This window comes from Meles meles, chromosome 3, assembly GCF_922984935.1.
Source record: "Meles meles chromosome 3, mMelMel3.1 paternal haplotype, whole genome shotgun sequence".
NCBI classification, from domain to species: domain Eukaryota; kingdom Metazoa; phylum Chordata; class Mammalia; order Carnivora; family Mustelidae; genus Meles; species Meles meles.
The window spans coordinates 183,966,543-183,984,064 of record NC_060068.1 but is presented as its reverse complement, the minus strand read 5'-3'; the positions used below and the strand labels follow the sequence as shown (position 1 = coordinate 183,984,064).

The following is a 17,522-nucleotide window of genomic DNA, read 5'->3' as shown; positions in this document are numbered from 1 at the left end:
CCCATCCTGTCCCCTCCACTGCCCATCTCCCCGGCATCCCCGGCATCTTCCCCCCCGCCCCCTCTTCCCCACCATCCCCCAGCAGCCTCACCGACAGCCCGGTACACGGAGATGAAGACCAGGGTCAGGAGCACGAAGGCCGTGTTCCACTTCCAGATGAGGGGGTTCACAGCCGAGATGCCCAGGAACATGAAGATGATGGTCTCGGCCCCGCTGGCCAGCATCTTCATGGTGTAGCGCACGGTGGTGGCCGACTGCTCCGAGATGTTGGCCTTCACGTACTTCTGGCAGCAGATGCCGCAGAAGGTGATGCTGGGGACGGGATGAGCGGTGAGCCTGGGGCCGAGACCCCGTCTGCACCGGGCCTGGGCCTGGGGCCCGGGCGCGCACCCCCCGCACCGACCGACCCTCGGCTTGGGGCTGGGCCTCTCCACACCCCAAGACCTGAACCCTGAGCCCCCAGTGGCCTGCCCCAGGGTCTTCCACACTCCGGCGGCAGCTGGCTCTTGAGTGCGGGGGCTGCTGGGGCAGATTTGGGTCACAGGGTGTTGGCCAGCCTCCTGCCCGGGGCAGCCAGAAGAGGCTGTGTGTGGGCAGCGCTCAAGGACAACTCTGTGAAAACGCCAACTCCCGCTTTAGAGCCTGAATGGACCAGATTCTTCACCCCCACGTGACTGCTCGCCCCGCGCGGGGAGTGGGCCAGGCGGACCAGGCTGGAGTGAAGGGAGGGCGGTGCCCCGGGAAGGGAGGGGCACCCCCCCACCCCGCACACCAGCAAGTGGCAGGGTGAACAGGGACAGCCCCTCCCTCCCCCTTAGCCCCTCCCCCTCCCTCCTCCCCCCGCCCCCCGACCCCTGCAGGCCAGCGCGTCGCCGGACACTGCGCGGCTGTGGCGGCCTGGGCCATGGGCGTATGGGGAACTCACGCCAGGATGGCGGACAGCGACAGCATCTCGGACGTGAGGTAGGACAGGTAAGAGATGACGAACACGAAGCCCGGCTCGATGATGCGCACGTGCTTGGTGAAGCGGGTCACCAGCGAGAGCAGGAAGGCGAAGACGACCCCCACCAGCGTGCCGCCCAGGCTCACCACGAAGAAGGACACTGTGGGCAAGGTCACCCGCTGAACCGCCTGAAAGGCCCTTTGTGGCCGGGCGCGGCTGGCCCGCGTGGGCGCGGCCGGCCAGCCTTCCAGACCTTTCCTCATCGTGGGTTGCCCGGGAACCCCACAGAGGCACCAACAACTCGGCAAACAAGAGGCCAGTTCTCCCCTGAGAGGCAGGCAGGCACGTGGAGCGCGGGGAGGCCTGGGCCCCCTCACCCATCACGGAGAAAGCCCGAGAAGGCAGTGTGGGCAGGCTTGTCCCTGGGCCCCCAGGACAGCCTGGCTGCCATTGTCCCTGCCCAGAGGATTGTTCACTCGGGGCCACAGAGGACACCAGGTCCGCGTCCTCCAACCACACATGCTGGTCTCATGGGACAGCAGCCCTTGCCTCCCCAGGACCCAACGAAATTGTGCGCCTGAAACACACTGGGGACAGGTGGGAACTCTCACCGAAGCTTCCAAGTGGAAATGCCTTTTCCTACCCAGGCTGTGGGTCCCCAAGGCAGGCCTGGTGCCAATGCCTGCAGGTGGTCCCCCCATGTTGGAGAGGACACACGGCCCCACAGTCCCCAGATGCACGGGCCCACCAGCCACACACCTATGCCTTTCACGCAATCCACGCCAGTCACCTTGTCACCACCCAGCGTCACGAAAGATTCAAACACGTTGTAGAGGACCTGGCAGCAGAGAGACAAGCATGACATCGGGTCAGCCCTCCACCGGCGCTCAGCCCTCCCCGACTCGGGCCCCAGGCCTTGAGGACTTGGGCTCGAGGGAGCAGCCTGGGGCAGCCAGCAAAGTCCACCGAGAGGAAACCGCCACAGGGCAACGTGGTCAATAAGACGAAGGCCAGAGATGAGCCAAAGGTGGGATGGGAGAGGCAGAACCTTCTAGAAGGAACTGGAACCTTCAGGAGCAAACCTGGCCTTTTCCGGCACTCAGCAAAGCACAAAGCCCCCCACCACATGTAATTCTGTTTTGTTTTCCTAGATGAAGCCAGAATTTCGTTTTTCGTGACTTCTCGACTGCACTGACTCCTGGTCATGGGACCACACCCTTGATGTCTCTGCATGTCCTCATTTAAACTGTAACCCATTGGGATATTCAAGATGAAAAGCTCAAAAGCCGTATGCCAGGCTCAGCCAGGGGCCTCCTGATGACGCGCTGCTCCACACACCAGGCCGAGGGGCTGCTGTGGGCCACAAGGCCGCCTCACCAGGTCTGCTCCAGGGGGCCAAGGACCCCAAAAGGCAGGGTGTGCAGCAGGAGGGACGGGAGAGGGGGCTCCTCGGCGATGTCCCTGCTGCAGACAGATCTGTTGTGCGTGCAAAGCCCCGGCACGAGGCGAGGGGCTGGAGGGGCCAGGCCCCCGGGCCGGGAGCAGCTGCCGGAGACACGGCACGGCCGGCCTGCGTGGGGACGGCACTCCGCCACCCAGAGCTCACACGCATGGAGGGCGGGGCCCAGATCAGGGCTGGATTTCGAGACCTCCGAGGCCTGGGCCTCTGAGATGGATCCCCACGTCCAGTGACGCCTCTGCTCCATCTGCAGCGCCTGTGGCCTCGCATCCGAGCCGAGCCGGGAGAGGGTCCTCCAGCCCCCGCCTGCCCAGGCGCCGGTCATGCTCCCTCCCGAAGAGAGAGTCGCCTTCGCGCGCACACGGCCCATCCTCGCCCGTCCTCCTCCTTGGTTCTGAGGAGATCTTGCCGTTCGCCTCTCCGTCGGCTCCCTCCGGGGACTCGGGATCGGGCGGCCCCAAGTCTGGACCCAGAGAGGCATCCTGCTCTGGGCCCCGGGCGGTGGGGCGGACAGACGGCCGCGGCGAAGGCGGGAGAACGGACAAAGAGCCGAGCAGAGAGGCGGCCCCTCGGGCTAGCGGGCGGCGAGGCGAGGGAGGTCACGGGCCAGGGGCCGGCACGGGAGATCCTGCGGTCGCAGCTGTGAGCAGATCGAGCCCCTTACTCAGACCCGGCCTCCGCGTGTCCTCCAGGCCGCTTCCTCGGCCCTCTCGGGTCACAGAGTGACCGCGGTCCTCCCTACCGGCAGTTCTGAGATGCTCTGTGCCAAGTCCCAGAGCCCGCCCGGCACCCGCTCACCACAGTGACGGCGTCGTTCAGCAGCGACTCCCCGAAGACGATGATAAACAGGACCTCGTTGACGTGCACCTCCTCAAACACAGCCAGGACGGCCACCGGGTCCACAGCGGCGATCAGGCTGCCGAACAGGAGAAAGTCCAGCAGTCCGATGTTCAGGTCCCCTGCGAGACAGCGGCGCCATCAGCGAGCGCCCTTCGGGGCCTGGAAAGAATGAGGACCTCGGAGCCAGGGGCTTGGGGCCTTGGGGGGCTGCCTCGGACCGCTGCCCTGCTGGCGGCTCGGTTGGAGGCCTCTCAGGACGGGGACTTGGAATCTCTTAGCACTGGGCCTGGCCGGCTCTGATAACCTGGGTCACACTGCCTGCCGCCCTCCCATGGGCTCCCACAGCCTTCCAGAACAGTGGGTCTCACCCCAGTGGGGACTGACTGCCCTGCTTCTTCCCTTCCCCTCCCCTGGGCCTGGCTGCTCCCCTCTGGGAGGCTGCTGCAAGCAGACGAGGGGCCCAGATCAGAGCCACCAGGACGAGCCTGAGGATAGGAGAAGGATGGGGGCCGGGGAGAGTCAGGCCTCACAGGGTCTGGGGAAACCCTGGGGCCTCCAACAGGAGGGGTTTCCAGGTAGGTCTGAGGAAGAAGAAGGGAGATGGGGGCTCGGAGAGGATGGAGGGAGAGGAAGGAACTTGGAGGAGAAGGTCCTCAGAACTCAGCCTGGCTCGCTTCCTGCAGGGGCCCCAGGGTCACGCCGAGAAGCACTTTCCAACGTCTCTGTCCGTCCAGGTCCAGCTCAGTCTCCAGAGCCGCTCTGGGTGACAGGCACACCCCAGCAGCTGTCCTCCCTGGACAAAAGCTCAGGGACCCGCCTATGGTTGCCTGTACCAGCTCTGTTCGGGACACACACCTGCTCTCAGGGGGCCGGTTGGAGGAAGACCTCCTCCCCGGGCTGAGTGGGCTTGAACAGACCCCAGGGGGCAGTCAGGCCTAGGCCGTGGCAGGGGCCCACCGGGGTGGGGAAGGTGGAAACCGTGTGGGCTGGACGCCCGCCCGTTCAGGGCCAAGGGCCGCCTCCAGGTCCGGGATGGGGGGCTTCCGCAGGAACCGGGCTCCGCCTCAGGGCCAGGCAGGGCCCCTGAGAGAAGGTTGAGTCTATGGAGAGGGAGGACCCTGGAGGGGGGATCCTGTGAGCTCTGAAATCCCCACAGCCTAGTGCCACAGTCTGGGTATTGACGTGGCGACAGAGGTTAGAACCAGCTTCCAGTGACTTGAAAACGTCCCTTTCGGAAGGGGACTCTCAGGCTTCCCTCTCCCACCTCCAGAGGCTGCGGGTGAGGCGGAGGCGGGAACAGTCCTTGCCGCCTTCAGACGCCGGGGCTCCCAGATGCGCGACCCCCTGCGAGGTGTTCCTTCCTTAAACATCCCCCGGCTCGATGGCCTCTCAGCGTCCACAGGCCCCGACAGACCCGTGGTCCCTTCCAGAAGGCCGCCGTCCAGGCAGCAGCTCTCCTCCCGGGTGGGACAGTCCGTCACCCACAGGGTCTTCCAGGGCCGGACCGCACTGTGGGCTCCCGACGACCAGCCGTGGGCTCCAGGGCCCTGTCTCTACCACAGCCAAGAGGGCCTCAGCTCACACCCCTCTGACGGGGCCTCTCTGACTGACGGCCTGGAGCCTCTGCAGGGCCAACCCCCTGCCGGCCCGTCCAGACGTCCACCCAAGGTCTCCACTGCTGGGCCTACCTGCAGCCTGGGCTAGGCTGACCTTCCCTCAGCGGGTGCTCCCTGGCCTTGAGCCACACCTCAGAGCCCGCCCGCTGGTCTGCAAACAGCCCGAGCGCCCCAGCCCCAGCAGGCTCCGGCTCCGGGAGTCTGGCGACAGGACAGACGCGTTGGCCCCTGGGTGCTGTTCTGCTCCATGATGTTGCCTGATGCCCTCCCTCGGCCAGCTGCGTCCCGAGAGCTGAGCACAGGCCCCCTCAGGGCCTACTGGTCCAAACCCTGGGACTTTCCCCTGGGTCCAGGGGCCGGAGGGGTCCTGTCGTCCTAGCCACGGCCCAGCTATGTAAGGGCATCACTGATAGACGCAACCGAAAGCACCGGAGGCTTCCTCGCCCACGAGGTCTGGCCGGGCGCATTCGGCCCCATGTCACCCTGGTGGGTTCTCTGGGTCGGGCCTAGGGATGGTGCCAAACGGCCGCAGAGGCTCAAAGGGGTGTGCAAGCTCCCACGGGCTGAGGACAAAGTCCTGAGATGGCACATGGGCCCGGTGAGGCGACAATTCCCTCCAGGGGTCCTGTGGCCTCCTTTTCTCCATGCGTGCCCTTTGGTCACCAAGATCCCAAGGCCTGAACCCCCCGGGGAGCGACAGACAGACTTCCTTCAGTCACATGGAAACCACTGTCCGTGCCCACCCCTAGGAGTCTGGTCCGTGCAGGTAGGATGTTTGGGGCCAAAGCTGAGCGCACAGATGGGCGTCCAGGCGCCGACACCCGCTTCTCCGTGGTCGCCGCCAACGCCAGGAGCTCAACTGCAGCCCCATGCTGCAGACGGGCCGCAGCCCCACGCGGGCCACGCTCTCCTGTGCAAGCCTCGGGGAGCCCCGGCCTCGCCTGCTCCAGTTTCCCAGGTGGATAATGGCGGCTCTTGGCCAGGACTGAGCTAAGAACATGGATGGCAGGAGGCACGAGCCCGGGAAGCCGCCGCGGACGCACAGACCCCATGCCCCGGCAGCCACGGGGGAGGCTTCTCCTGCAGGCTTGGGGGGAACGACCCAATCTTTGTGCTCAGCTGTGTGCGCGCCAGGGGCCCTCGGCCTGGCCTCTGCCGGAGCCCCCACCCCAGTGCTCGGCGCAGGGAAGCCACACCCACCCGCGGGGAGGGACGGCTGCTGCGCCGTCCCACCCGCCCTGCCCGCCGCTAACCTGGTCGGACAGGATTTCATTCCCAAGCTGGACAGGAGCCTCAGCCGGGAGATGCCCAGACAGCTTGTTGTTGACTAATTAAACCTTCTTTTCAACATACCAAGGCGGTAAGTGAACCCACCAGTGAGGTTCGTCACCCTGAACGCTCACCCTCTCCGGGTCCGGATTGTGCGTACCTGAGCCTCCTTAAGCAGGGCTGCCCGCACCCTGCTCCCGCAGAGCCCACCCCCAGGACACCCCCGGGACCCCGCCCCGAGGACGCCACCCCGAGGATGACCCTGTCCCCAGCACCCACCACCCCAAGGACGCCCCGTGGACGCCGTGCCCGCTCACCCATCAGGCCGCTGAGGAAGACGCCGTAGAGGGACAGTCCGGTGGTGGCCGCGTTCCACACGGTGCCGACGACCGCGTACAGCAGGATGGAGCCCAGGTTCCCGAAGAAGAGCCGGTTGGGCATGAAGTAGCCGGCGTCCAGCACGATGGGAGGGAGCAGGTAGAAGAAGAAGACGGTGGGCGTCAGCGTGAAGGAGGCGATGTGGTCGGCGGCCCAGACGATGCCGCCCAGCACCAGGCCCAAGACGATGAGCAGCGCGCTCTCGGGGACGACGCTGGTGACCTTGTGCGACAGATGGAAACCTGTGGGGGAGGGGGCGGTCAGGGCACGGGGACCCCTCCACGTGGGACTGGGCGGGTCCAGGGTCCCCGCAGGCCCCCTCCCCCACAGGCGGGTCTCCTTCTGGAAGCGCAGCGACTGCAGGCCTCGGGCCAGACGGCTGTGCTGGGGCCGGACACACCTCCTGGGCCTCCCTGCTCGCACCTGGGAGGGGCCGAGCCAGCCACCTCTCTGGGGTCTGCCAGGGGCTCTGCGGACCCACAGGCCGGCAGCCTGGCCGCGGTTCTGCCAGCTCAGAGGACAGACATCTGGGTCTGTGGATGCTTCCCTCTGGCTCCACTCATGCAGTCCCCTCGGGGCCAGGGCTCGGGGTCACCTGCCCCGGGGTCTCGCCTCTCCCCTGGGCAGCCCACGAGACTGTGAGGAGGTGGGCTCAGGGGCAGGGACGGCCTCCCGTGACACAGTCAGTCCAGAGGGGCAGCTCCAGGTCCGGAGAACAGGAGGCCTGAGCTGGGTGGCAGAACCCAGGGCACCCACAGCCCCCAGGCCCCACATGGCCCCTTCCGGCCCTCTGAACGGGGCTGCCCGCCGAGACCATCGGCCCTCGGACCTCATCCAGCTCGTCTGGAGGTGCTGGAGCCTGTACCCAGCTTGAGGCCTGGCGGCATTTCCCTGCCTTTGGGGGACCGGCCCCTTCCTGGCTCTCCGGAGGACACAGGCCCCTGGGAACAGAGCTTTCGGGGTCAGGGTCTCGCGGGTCCCCCCCAGACACTAGCTGCATAGTCCCTGTGCGAGCTTGCAGGGGGGAGGAGACAGTGGGCTAGGGGTGAGCAAGCAGACCTGCGGGGCCACTTCTCCTGTTTGCAGACGCAGGAGAGCAGTGAGGAGAACCTGATGTTGACCCTGATGTCACCATGACTGGGATGCGGACCAGAGAGCCTGGCTCCAGCGGCCTCTGGGAGACTGGGGGTGATTCGCTTCCCCTTCGCCAAGGTTCTGTGCGTGGAGAAGCCTTCTTGGAAAGTCCAAGGAGGGCTGTCCTCTGCGGTGTCCCAGCGGCCCGCTGACCCGGCCTATCTTGGGGGGCTGGCCCACTGGGCCCGGGGGGCTCTGGTCTCACCTGCCCTTCCCTCCAGGCTGCCTGCCCGAGCGCTGCTCTCCCTCCCGGGCCTGTTGAACAACGGGGTCATCACGGGGGTCGGATGCTGGCTCTGGGGGAGACTCCCTGAGGGCTTGTTCTGTCCCTCCTGCACGGTCTGCCACGTCTGCTGGAGAAGCTGAGTGCCAACGGCCTGCACAGACCCTTCTCGGTGTGCCCCAGCGTCACCGACGCGCTTGGCCACTGTGCTCTGGGAAGGACCAGGCCTCTGCGTGTGGCAGCAGAAGGGGTTAATGCTTCTGGGATCCGAGAATCCGCTGGGCGTCCCTTCCCCCACCCCCAACGTCCTGAAGGCCCTTGTCTCTCCTGGATCCCACCATGGCCACACTCCCTGTACTCTCGTCAACTTCCGTGCTTCCTTCCAAAAATTCTCACACTGCTCGGGTGAAGACAGCGTCCCTGCTCCCCAGGACACAGCTTCCCAGGAGGCCGGCGAAGGGAGGCCCATGGGGAGGCCCTGGGAAGCCGGCACCTCAACACTGCCACGTGACTGATGATGACCAAACCACACTGGGGCAAGCGTGACAAATGGCACGAGGCAGTGGCTGCCCAGAATGATGGATGGCAGGTTCCTTAGAAGCCCTCAGGGCCACCCAAGCCGGTCGCAGGAAAACATCCTGAGGCTTTGGCCTCACTGGGGCGTCCTGGCTCTGCCTGCCTGAAGGCGGAGTGGGCTCTGAGTCTGGAAGGGGCCCGGGGCGGGCTGCGGAGGACAGGTGTCCAGCACTGGGCTCCCCGGGCCTGGCTCTCCTCTCACCGTCGACCCAAGACCCCAGTCCTTGGCGGCACATGGTGCCCCAGAGCTGGGTTCAAGGCGCTGGCAGCCAGCAAGCCTGTTGGGGGGTGGGGGGCTCCCCGATGCTTTGGGAGGAGAGGGAGCGGCGCCCGAAGAGCCCTTGCCAGTCTGGGCCCTGCTGCACACCCCAGGCTGCAAGGGCTCTGCTTTCTCACAGACCCCAGCACGGGGCTGTCACAGCAAGGTCTGGGGTATGGGTGCCCTCGGTTGGGAGCCTCTCTGTTCATTTGTTCATGTCCAGAGACAGCCGGTTCATAACTCCCTCTGTCTCAGCGGGCTTGGCGCCCAGAAGCCGTGTTAACGAAGCCCCTGGTCCCTGTGCAGAGCCGGTGGTCCCGCAGGCGGGGCCCTCTTGGGGTCGCGCTCAGCTTCGGCGTCTCTGTCCTTGGCAGGGCGGCTGGCAGGGTTGCCTTTCTCTGGGGTGGACGCCGTGCCCTCTCCTGCCCCCAGGACTGTCCGCAAACCCAAGGCCACGGGGGCTCCTTGTACTGCCCACCACGCTTCTGCTTTCTAGAAGGTGTGGCCCCTGGCTGGGCTGCGCAAGGGGTCACGCTTGTGACAAGCTCCTGGATGCCCCTCTCGCCTCTCCAGGGTCAGGACGTTGCCTTTCCGGGCTGGCTACCGAGCAGCACTGGCGCGTGGGCCTCTCCGAGGATGGGGTCCACGGCGTGTCCTTCCGCGCTCTGAGCACCATGGGTGGCGAATGCCCTCGCACTGCGGGAAGGCCCAGAGCTGGCCTCGGGTCACACTGCTGAGGGTTCAGGCTTTTGTCACAGTCCCTCCCCAAGTTAGAGGTTCACACGGGATCCGGATTTGGTCCGTTCGCCGCTGGTGCCCAGGACTGGCTTGTCTAACAGGAGGACACAGCGTGGACAGCAGGGCCCAGCCCTTAGGCACATCCCCGTGTGGCAGCCGTCACCGGACAATCTCGTCAGCTTGGGCAACGGGTGGATGAGAGACGAGCTGACTTCAGACCCGGTGCTCCCGCTCCGAAGTCAGCCCTGGAAGTGGACGGAGAGGGAGCCCGAGCTTTTTACTCACCGAGAACCCTAAGTACACACACGGTACGGCGGACAGGCGCGGCGGTCCAGCCTCCGGCGCCCCGATGCCGGACACACCGCGTGGGCGTGGGCTGCTGGGCGGCTGGCGGGCCTGTGCGTCTCAGTCCAGAGCGTGTCCGCGACCGAGAGAGGCACCTGGGACAGCTGCCCACGCGGGGGACGCAGCGGCGTCTGCTGCCGGCTTTGGTGTGACTGTCCTGTTCTGAGGGAGCCGTGAGCGTCTCCCCACACCTGGGGGACGGTCCGTCCCTTCTCTGCGAGCTGCTTGTTCCCGCACGCGCTGCTCCTTCGCTCGGGGGCGAGGCCGCTGGCGCCCGGGGCTGGTCCCCGCACTGTCGAGGTCGAGGCGCGGTCGCTCACGTTCTCCTTCCTGCACGGGGTTTTGGCGGCGCAGACATCTGTGGGGAAACTTGCCGGCCTTGCTTTCGTGGCTTCTGAGTTCAGGGCTCTAGAATAAGCCATTTGTACGTCCGGGTTTCCTAACCCACTTTTAAGGTTCCACTTGGCTTTAGCAAAGAAAATCTTTAAAAATCGTTGTGGAACGGAAGGACTTGCCTAAGCGCAGAGAGAGTAACCAACGTCAGCTCCGAACCCCCTCGCTTCTCTGCGCTCACACCGCCCTTCCGGCTCCTTCCCCGCGCCAGGCCGTCTTCCTGCAGCGCCCATGTCAGGCCTCGGGTGGCGTCCAGGGGTCGCACATGCTGGGGCTCTGAGCGAGCACAGAGCAGGGAACGGGGTGGCCTGGGTTTTCTGTAGCTCCAGCCGACGGGCAGCAGTTTGCTTGTCTGGTGCGTCTGTCGGGAGAACCTTTCCGTCCGGGGGGACAGCCCCGCAGCAAGGATAGGTCTCCACGCTGACTCCCGTCTCCCCTAGCGCTGGGGTGTCCCTTCGGTCCCTCCGTGTGGGGCAGCTTCCTGCGGACTCCCCCCCGCCCGCCATGGCGGCCCGTCTCAGGTGCGCGTCCAGAGCCCACGCCCAGCGCAGTCCTGGACCCCGGGGCAGGAGGCGGCCCCCAGACCGCACCGCTCGTCCTCCAGACTGCCCGCCCCGGCCCCACCTGTCTCGGGTCCCTGTGGCCCCCGCTCCCGCGGCAATCTCTCAGACGAAGCGCTCCCGCTCCAAGCGCAGTCACGCCTCTGATCTCACACCACGTGTTTCCCCACGAGAACCCTCCTGAACCGTTTCCCTGTTCCGTCTCCCCTGGAATGTCTTTCCTGGGGTGTAAGCTCTGTGGGGACTTTCCTTCTGTTTCGTGGGTCACATCTCTGGCCCGGTGGGGTCCCTCCCCCTCGCTGCACCATCCGCTCGGCCGCCAGGCCCTTCTCTGTCCTGCCGGGACCAGCCTCACTTGCTCTGCATTTGCCGATGCCGGGTCACTTTCTGCCCTGGATGGGCCCACGAGAGCTACCGATCAGGGTGGGATGCTGCCGTCCCTGTCCTGTGGGCCGAGAGCGTGGCGGGGGGACCCTCATTCGGGACTCCCAGCTGGCAGGTGGGCAGCTTGGCCCCCCGCAGGAGCTGTTCCTTCCAGGCTTGGCACACGGCTGCCACCCAGCCCTGTCAGGAGGGAGGGGGACAGTGTCGAGTGGCTGGGGTCTCTGGCTGGGAATCCTTCAAGAGCGAGTCTGGCTGGCCAGAGACTGGCCGGGCCTGTGGGCGGCTCTCCCCATCACCTGTGACCCCTTCCGATGGCAGCTGCATCGTAATGAGCTAATTAAACGGAAGCCTCGATTGATTCTAAGTGGCAATTTGCCGGTGGTTCAGCCATTAAGCACTTAATGGGCATTTTAGGAGCCGTAAGCCGAGTTCTGCTGGAGGCGCCCTGTGGCTCTGGTTGCGGGCCGGGAACGCGGATGGACCCAGCAGGGATGCGGCTCCCAGCTGGGGCGAATCCTTCCCACAACGCTGTACATCTTTTGGTCACCATGGAAATCCCCGACACAGGGTGGGGGCTGTTTGTCTCAGCCCGGCCCCCTGACTCTGCAACCCTGCTGGCTGGTCTGGGCCTCTGGGGAGTGGGGAGGGCAGGGGTTCGGAGATCAGGAATGGGGTGCCAGGCACCTCACCACGGTCCCTGTCCCCAGAACACCAGTACCTCGGTCCACGCTGCAGGGACCACGGGCTCAGGTGGGCTTGGCCACCAAGACGATGATGGTAGATGGAAAGATCCTAATTCCCTCCCAACCCTGTTTGCTTCACCTCCAAAGACCGAAGGACCCAGCAAAGGCAACCCTGGGAGGAAACGGGGGGCTCTGGGGCCTCCACATCTGGCCCGTCCCAGAACCTAAGCTGCGGACACGGAGAGGCCACGCGCCCTCAGGGTGGCCGTGACCTTGGGAAGCAATCAGGTGGTGCGACCTTCCGCTGCTTTTGCTGGGGAGAAGCCAACCCTGACGGCTGGACGGGCAGAGGACGCGCGAGGCTTCGAGGAGCCGCGACCTCGAGGGGCCGCTGACCTCTCCGTGTGTCTTGCCGAGGGGGAGGGGGCCAGTGGTCCCGCACACGCAGCAGCTGGGCTGTGAGACGCGATGGGCCTGGCGGCAGGGCGACGACGGGGACGGAGACCCGCAGAAAGCGGCGGTTCCCCACCCGCTCGAGGGGCAGCGGCTGACCGGTGTCCACGCCCGTCAGCAAATATTTGAGGTGCTAACGCAGGAGAGCACGTGTGCACAGTCCCAGGACGGACACAACAGAGTGACAAGGACAGGAGAGGACAACGCCAAAGTGGGCCAAGGGAGCGCAGACCGCGGCAGGGGCGGGGGGTGAGGTGGGTTCGCCCCCACCCCACCGCCGTGGCCGGCGCCTTCCAGCAAGGGCACGTTAACCCACAGCTAACGGACAGGAGGCCGGGAGAGTTACACCTCATTAAGCACAGACGCCCGGCTGGGGAAGGCAGCGACGCGGGAACACACAGGTTTAGCTGTAATTACGGAGCCCTGGACGGGTACCGAAGGTCAGGAGGTGCCCGCCGGCCAGCCGGCCGCCGCTGGAGCGCGCCCCGACCAAGTGGGTGCCAGGGGCTCGGCAAGGTCATTGCCGACAGCGTCACACCCCCTCGGGACGCAGCTGGGCCCCCAGGGTCAAGCCCTACTATGGCCACTGCCTCCAAGATCTTAACAACAAAATTCAGCTGAGTCCACGCAAACGCGAGAGCACAGTAAATCCCTCTGGTTTTACTTTAACGTGCCCGAGCCGAGCGGGATGAGCGCTGCCCGGCGGGGGGACCAGACCGAGCAGGGCAGCCCTCCCTGAGATAAGAGTGGGGAGCACTTAGGCACAGCCGGGGGACCCTTCACTCAGTAATACGAGCAGGTCAGGGCTGGACCTGAAATGTCACACGCCGAGGTCCACAGACACACGCGCACACACCGAGACACACAGACACACACAGAGACAGACACAGACGCGCACCCCCGCAGGTGGGTCCCAGGACCCACTCTGCAGACCAGGGTGGGGTTCCTCCAGCACTTTCCCAGGATGGGGCTGCCTCTGGGCCCCCTCCCCGCTCCATGAGGAGAGGCGCAGACCCCCTCCTCTGACCTCCACGGCCCCTCACGAGGCAGCAGGTGGGAGCTGCAGGAAGTGCGTCCGCGGCCAAGCCTGAGCAGGAGGTGAAGATATCGACAGTGTCCCCAAATACAGTCTCGCTGACCCGCAGGCCGTGCTGCAAGGGTGTCGTGGATGAGTGCTCCCAGCTGTCGTCAGACCAGCCAGCCCGGCCACTTCCCTGCTTCCGGGACCCTGAGCCGAGCTCTGAGAGCAATGGGGTCCTTTCAGGACTTGCCCTGCTGCTCACAAACCAAAAAACACTTTAAATGTCGCAGAGTCACAAAACTCAAACAGACTTTGTCCATTTTTTTAATTAAAAAATGCAAATTGTTGGGGTGCCTGGGTGGCTCCGTGGGTTAAGCCGCTGCCTTCAGCTCAGGTCATGATCTCAGGGTCCTGGGATCGAGCCCCGCATCGGGCTCTCTGCTCAGCGGGGAGCCTGCTTCCCTCTCTCTCTCTGCCTTTGTCTCTGCCTGCTTGTGATCTCTGTCTGTCACAAAAATAAATAAAATCTTAAAAACAAATGGAAATTAATAGCTCTCTGGGAAGAAGCAGTTTCTTCCGTTCTGAGCCACCGTGAACAACAGAAGTGAAGGCAGAAGGAGGGCTGGGCCCTCCCAGCCAGCTTCAAGCACTGGGGAGAGACCCAGAGCAGTGCTTTGATTTATAGAAAAACCCCACAGGCTGTCCCTCGTAGGGTGGGCAAGACAGTGAGGCCACAGGGCCGATGTTACCGGTGAGCTCACATGTAACTGCAGACACGCACAGCAATGAACGGTAAGTGCTGTCAAGGGAGCCCATGAACGTCCGGGCCGACAGCTTGTCAGGCCGTCCACGCTGGCGTCATTCTCCCTGACCGCCCTCCCCTCCTCAACGCTTCTGGAGCAGGCTGCTTCTAGAGCGTTCCGAGTATAAAGGATCACGTGCTTTAGGCTTTGCTTTCTTACGATTTCATGGTGGCTCTAACTCAAATAAAGATTTGAGAGCAGGATTTCTGACAATTATAACTTTGGGGCCAGACACCGGAGGGGTGGACCCACTGTACCATCCATCCCTGGAGAACGGCTAAACACAGTGGAGAGATGGAAAGAGACATCGGAGGGCTCCGGACCTCGAAGGAAGGGGCGGCCTGTTTTCTTTTTTGTGTTTGCTTTTCTGACTTCCCTGTTCTTTATGGCTTTTTCCCAAGGACGAGCCCCAGCCAGGGTCTTGCGGAGCAGTTAAAACTCAAATAGAATCCTGTAGTCTCACCGGTCACCAGAGCGAGGACAGGGATGGGCATGGCCGCAGCAGCTGGGCGGCGTGCGGCCAGATCCCACATTCTCTGCGCGAACTCTTGCTATATTCCTGGCTGAGCCCTGAATTGCGCACGACAGGGACAAGCCCCCACCTCCTGTCACTACAGTTTTGGTCCATTCCTCATCAAATGGCGACGTGACAAGCAGCTCTGCACACATTTGAACTCTCCAGAGGAACGCAGCCAAACACAGAGTCAGCACAGCGTAGGAGCCGTGGCGTCCTGGGAACACCCCCAAGTTCCCCCATGATCTGAAGAAGCAGGAAAACGGGACCCGCACATCGACGGAGATCTCGAGATGATGAAGACATTAGATTTAGCAGACAAGGGTTTCGAAGGAGCTACTGTAATCATGCTCGAGGATGTACAGGGAAATGTACTTCTACGGAATTGAAAAACGGAAAGCTCGGTGGCAAAACAGAACAGGAGTTGGCAAATTTCCTCCGTAAGAGCCGGACAGCAAACTGCACCGGCTTCGAGCTTCCCGGTGTGCCTGCGGCGGCTCAGCCGTCACGAGAACCGTCACGATACAGGGAGCCGTGGGCGCAGCTCTGCCCCAGGAAACTTCCTCTACGGAAATGTGTGGCCGGCCACGTGCTGCAGCGTGCCGCGCCCCCAAACAGGAGACATTTAAAAGAAGCAAGTGAAAATTCTAGAGTTGAAGAGTTCGATGTCTGAAATAAGAGATCCAGCAGAGAGGCTGGACAGCCGAGACGGGAGAAGAGATCGGGCTCTCCGAGTCAGACGGCTGGGGGTGGTCCCAGGACCGAGGACATAAAGGTACAGAGTGAGGAGAGCCTCCGTGCCCAGTGGGACAGTGTTGAAAGGTCCAATGTGTGTGTCAATGGAGTCCCAGAGGTGAGGCGAGGGGGCATGGGGTGGAGAAAAATCTGAGAAAGTCATGGTCCCAAGTGTCCCCAGTTTGGCGAAAGACATAAACTCATAGATCTGAGAAATCCTCAGGCTGGGTTTCTGTTTGATTTCAGTTTCTACTGACCAGTCTTCCGGTGAACCTGGAGCAGGTCTGAGCAGGGTCCAGGGCGAGAAGCGTGGCCGGGCTGGGCTGGCAGAGGGCCAAGCCGAGCCCCTCGGGTCAAGCTGACTGTCCTGAGGGCAGTGCCCGCCAGGCAGGGCTGCGGAGCGACGCCGGGGCTCGGCTCCTGGGGACCCTATGTGACAACACCATTCCCTGGACTCCAGCCACGTCAGGCACAGGAGCCAGTGGGGTGAAGGCGGCGGGAAAGCTGTCCACGCTGGAGTCACACGGCCCGTCCCCCACTCGTGACGTGGGGAGGTCGCAGAGCCACGGGGACGCTGTGACTCCGTTTCCCAGGAGGAGGGCCCCGTGCCCAGGAGGCTGGACGCACGGGAAATGGCCTTCCTCTCCAGGGTTTAAGCTAATCTTGGCCTGGCGGTGGGCTGGGGCTCCAGAGAAGCCGCCGACGCTAGGATCCAAAGCCGCTGGAGTCCGGGGCGGGACCGCGGACAGGCGACAGGGCTCCTGTAACAGATTCTCCGTGCGGGGCCAAGTTCAGGTCTTAGCGACGTTTATGCCTTCCAGCGAGAATTCCACTAAGGCCGTTTTCTCCGAGGACACCTTCTGCGCAGACACCAGGCAGGCAAGGTCCCAGGGTGCCGTGAAGGGAGCCCGTGGGCACTTGTGTGGGCTGCCGTGGCCCTGTGGTCTCCGCTGTCAGGGGGTTCCTAGCGCCCGCCCCGAAGCCGGGACTTTGTCACGGACCGCTGCCCGGGCGCGGAGCAGCAGGAAATGCCGGGGACTATTGACTCAGTACGGATGCGGCCTTGCAGGAGGACCAAGGACTCCTGAGGTGAGAAGCCCACAGGCCAGCCGCCAGCCCGGGAGCCCGGCACAGACGCCAGGTCCTGAGAGAAGCTGGACTGACAGATGTGGGCAGACAGCGCCTCCGGGACACTCTTCACGGCCATGGCGCTTGTGTCCCCCGCCTCCCGCCGTCCGCCCCAGATGCAGGAGCGTCAGCGGCGAGGGCACAGCCTGCAGGGTGGGCTGGCTGGGAGCTGCCCCCGAGGCCTCGCCCTCGCGCCTGCCCGAGAGCTGCCCCCCTACCCCCGGGAGCGGCTCCTTCCTGGCTTTTGCTCCCAGGGACCTTAGCTATCATCATTTTATGCCTCCGGACTTGGCTTCCTCGTGATAAGAGGATCCTCAAGTCCTTTCCGGGATGTTGTAAAATGAAAGTCAGGATCTCGCAAGGGACATGGATCGCGAACCTCTGCCCCAAGCCCGATGAAAACGAAAGGCGGAGATTTCAGTCACGTTCTACATTTTCCGTTTTCTGGCCAGGCTAACAGGAAGGAGGGATATGAGGGCAGCGGACGCGGGTGCCCTGGGGTCTGCATGCCTCAGGCGTCCTGCTCCCGTGCACACGGCCTGGGCACGAAATTGGGGGGGGATGCGAGGACATAGAGAGCGGGCGTGTGGGGGTAGGGCAGGCTTTCTGTGTCATCTCTGGCCAGGGCCCCCCAGCTGGCCAGCGCACATCGCAACTCTGGCCCCCCTTGGGCATCCATGCGCATGGTCCTGGACAAGGTAGCTCAGCGTGGGTCAGCAAACGGGCGCAGGGCAAGCGTGCCGGCCTCGCTGGGCCCGGGTGGGGCGCTCCTAGGTGTGGCCCTCTGTGCGGAGCACCAGGGAGTGAGCGCAGCAAGGCTGGGGGGTATGCGAAATCGGCCCGTTTCCCATAAACCGGCAACGGAGGCGGAATTTGAGATTTAAAACACAATGCCGTTTATATCAGCCCCAAAAACAAACAAAAAATAAAAAAAAACACTTTCGGTATGAATCTAACAGGATGCGTCCAAGACCCACCGGAGGAGAATGTCTAGACTCGGATGAAGACTTCCAGTAAGGCCCGCGTCTATGTGCACCGAACAGAGTCCACTCCACGCCACAGATAGGA

General features: G+C 64.0%; 1 protein-coding gene across 2 annotated transcripts in view; it reads right to left on the bottom strand.

The window, feature by feature from the left end:
• SLC9A3 (solute carrier family 9 member A3) overlaps positions 1-17,522 on the bottom strand; it is a 43,769-nt gene that overhangs the window by 11,908 nt on the left and 14,339 nt on the right. For both annotated transcript variants that reach the window (XM_045998937.1, XM_045998938.1), the window contains exons 2-6: positions 6,445-6,747; positions 3,201-3,361; positions 1,703-1,781; positions 926-1,103; positions 92-312 (exon numbers count right to left, since the gene is read on the bottom strand). In XM_045998937.1, the coding sequence (XP_045854893.1) occupies positions 92-312; positions 926-1,103; positions 1,703-1,781; positions 3,201-3,361; positions 6,445-6,747 (942 nt within the window). The remainder of the gene's footprint in view (positions 1-91; positions 313-925; positions 1,104-1,702; positions 1,782-3,200; positions 3,362-6,444; positions 6,748-17,522) is intronic.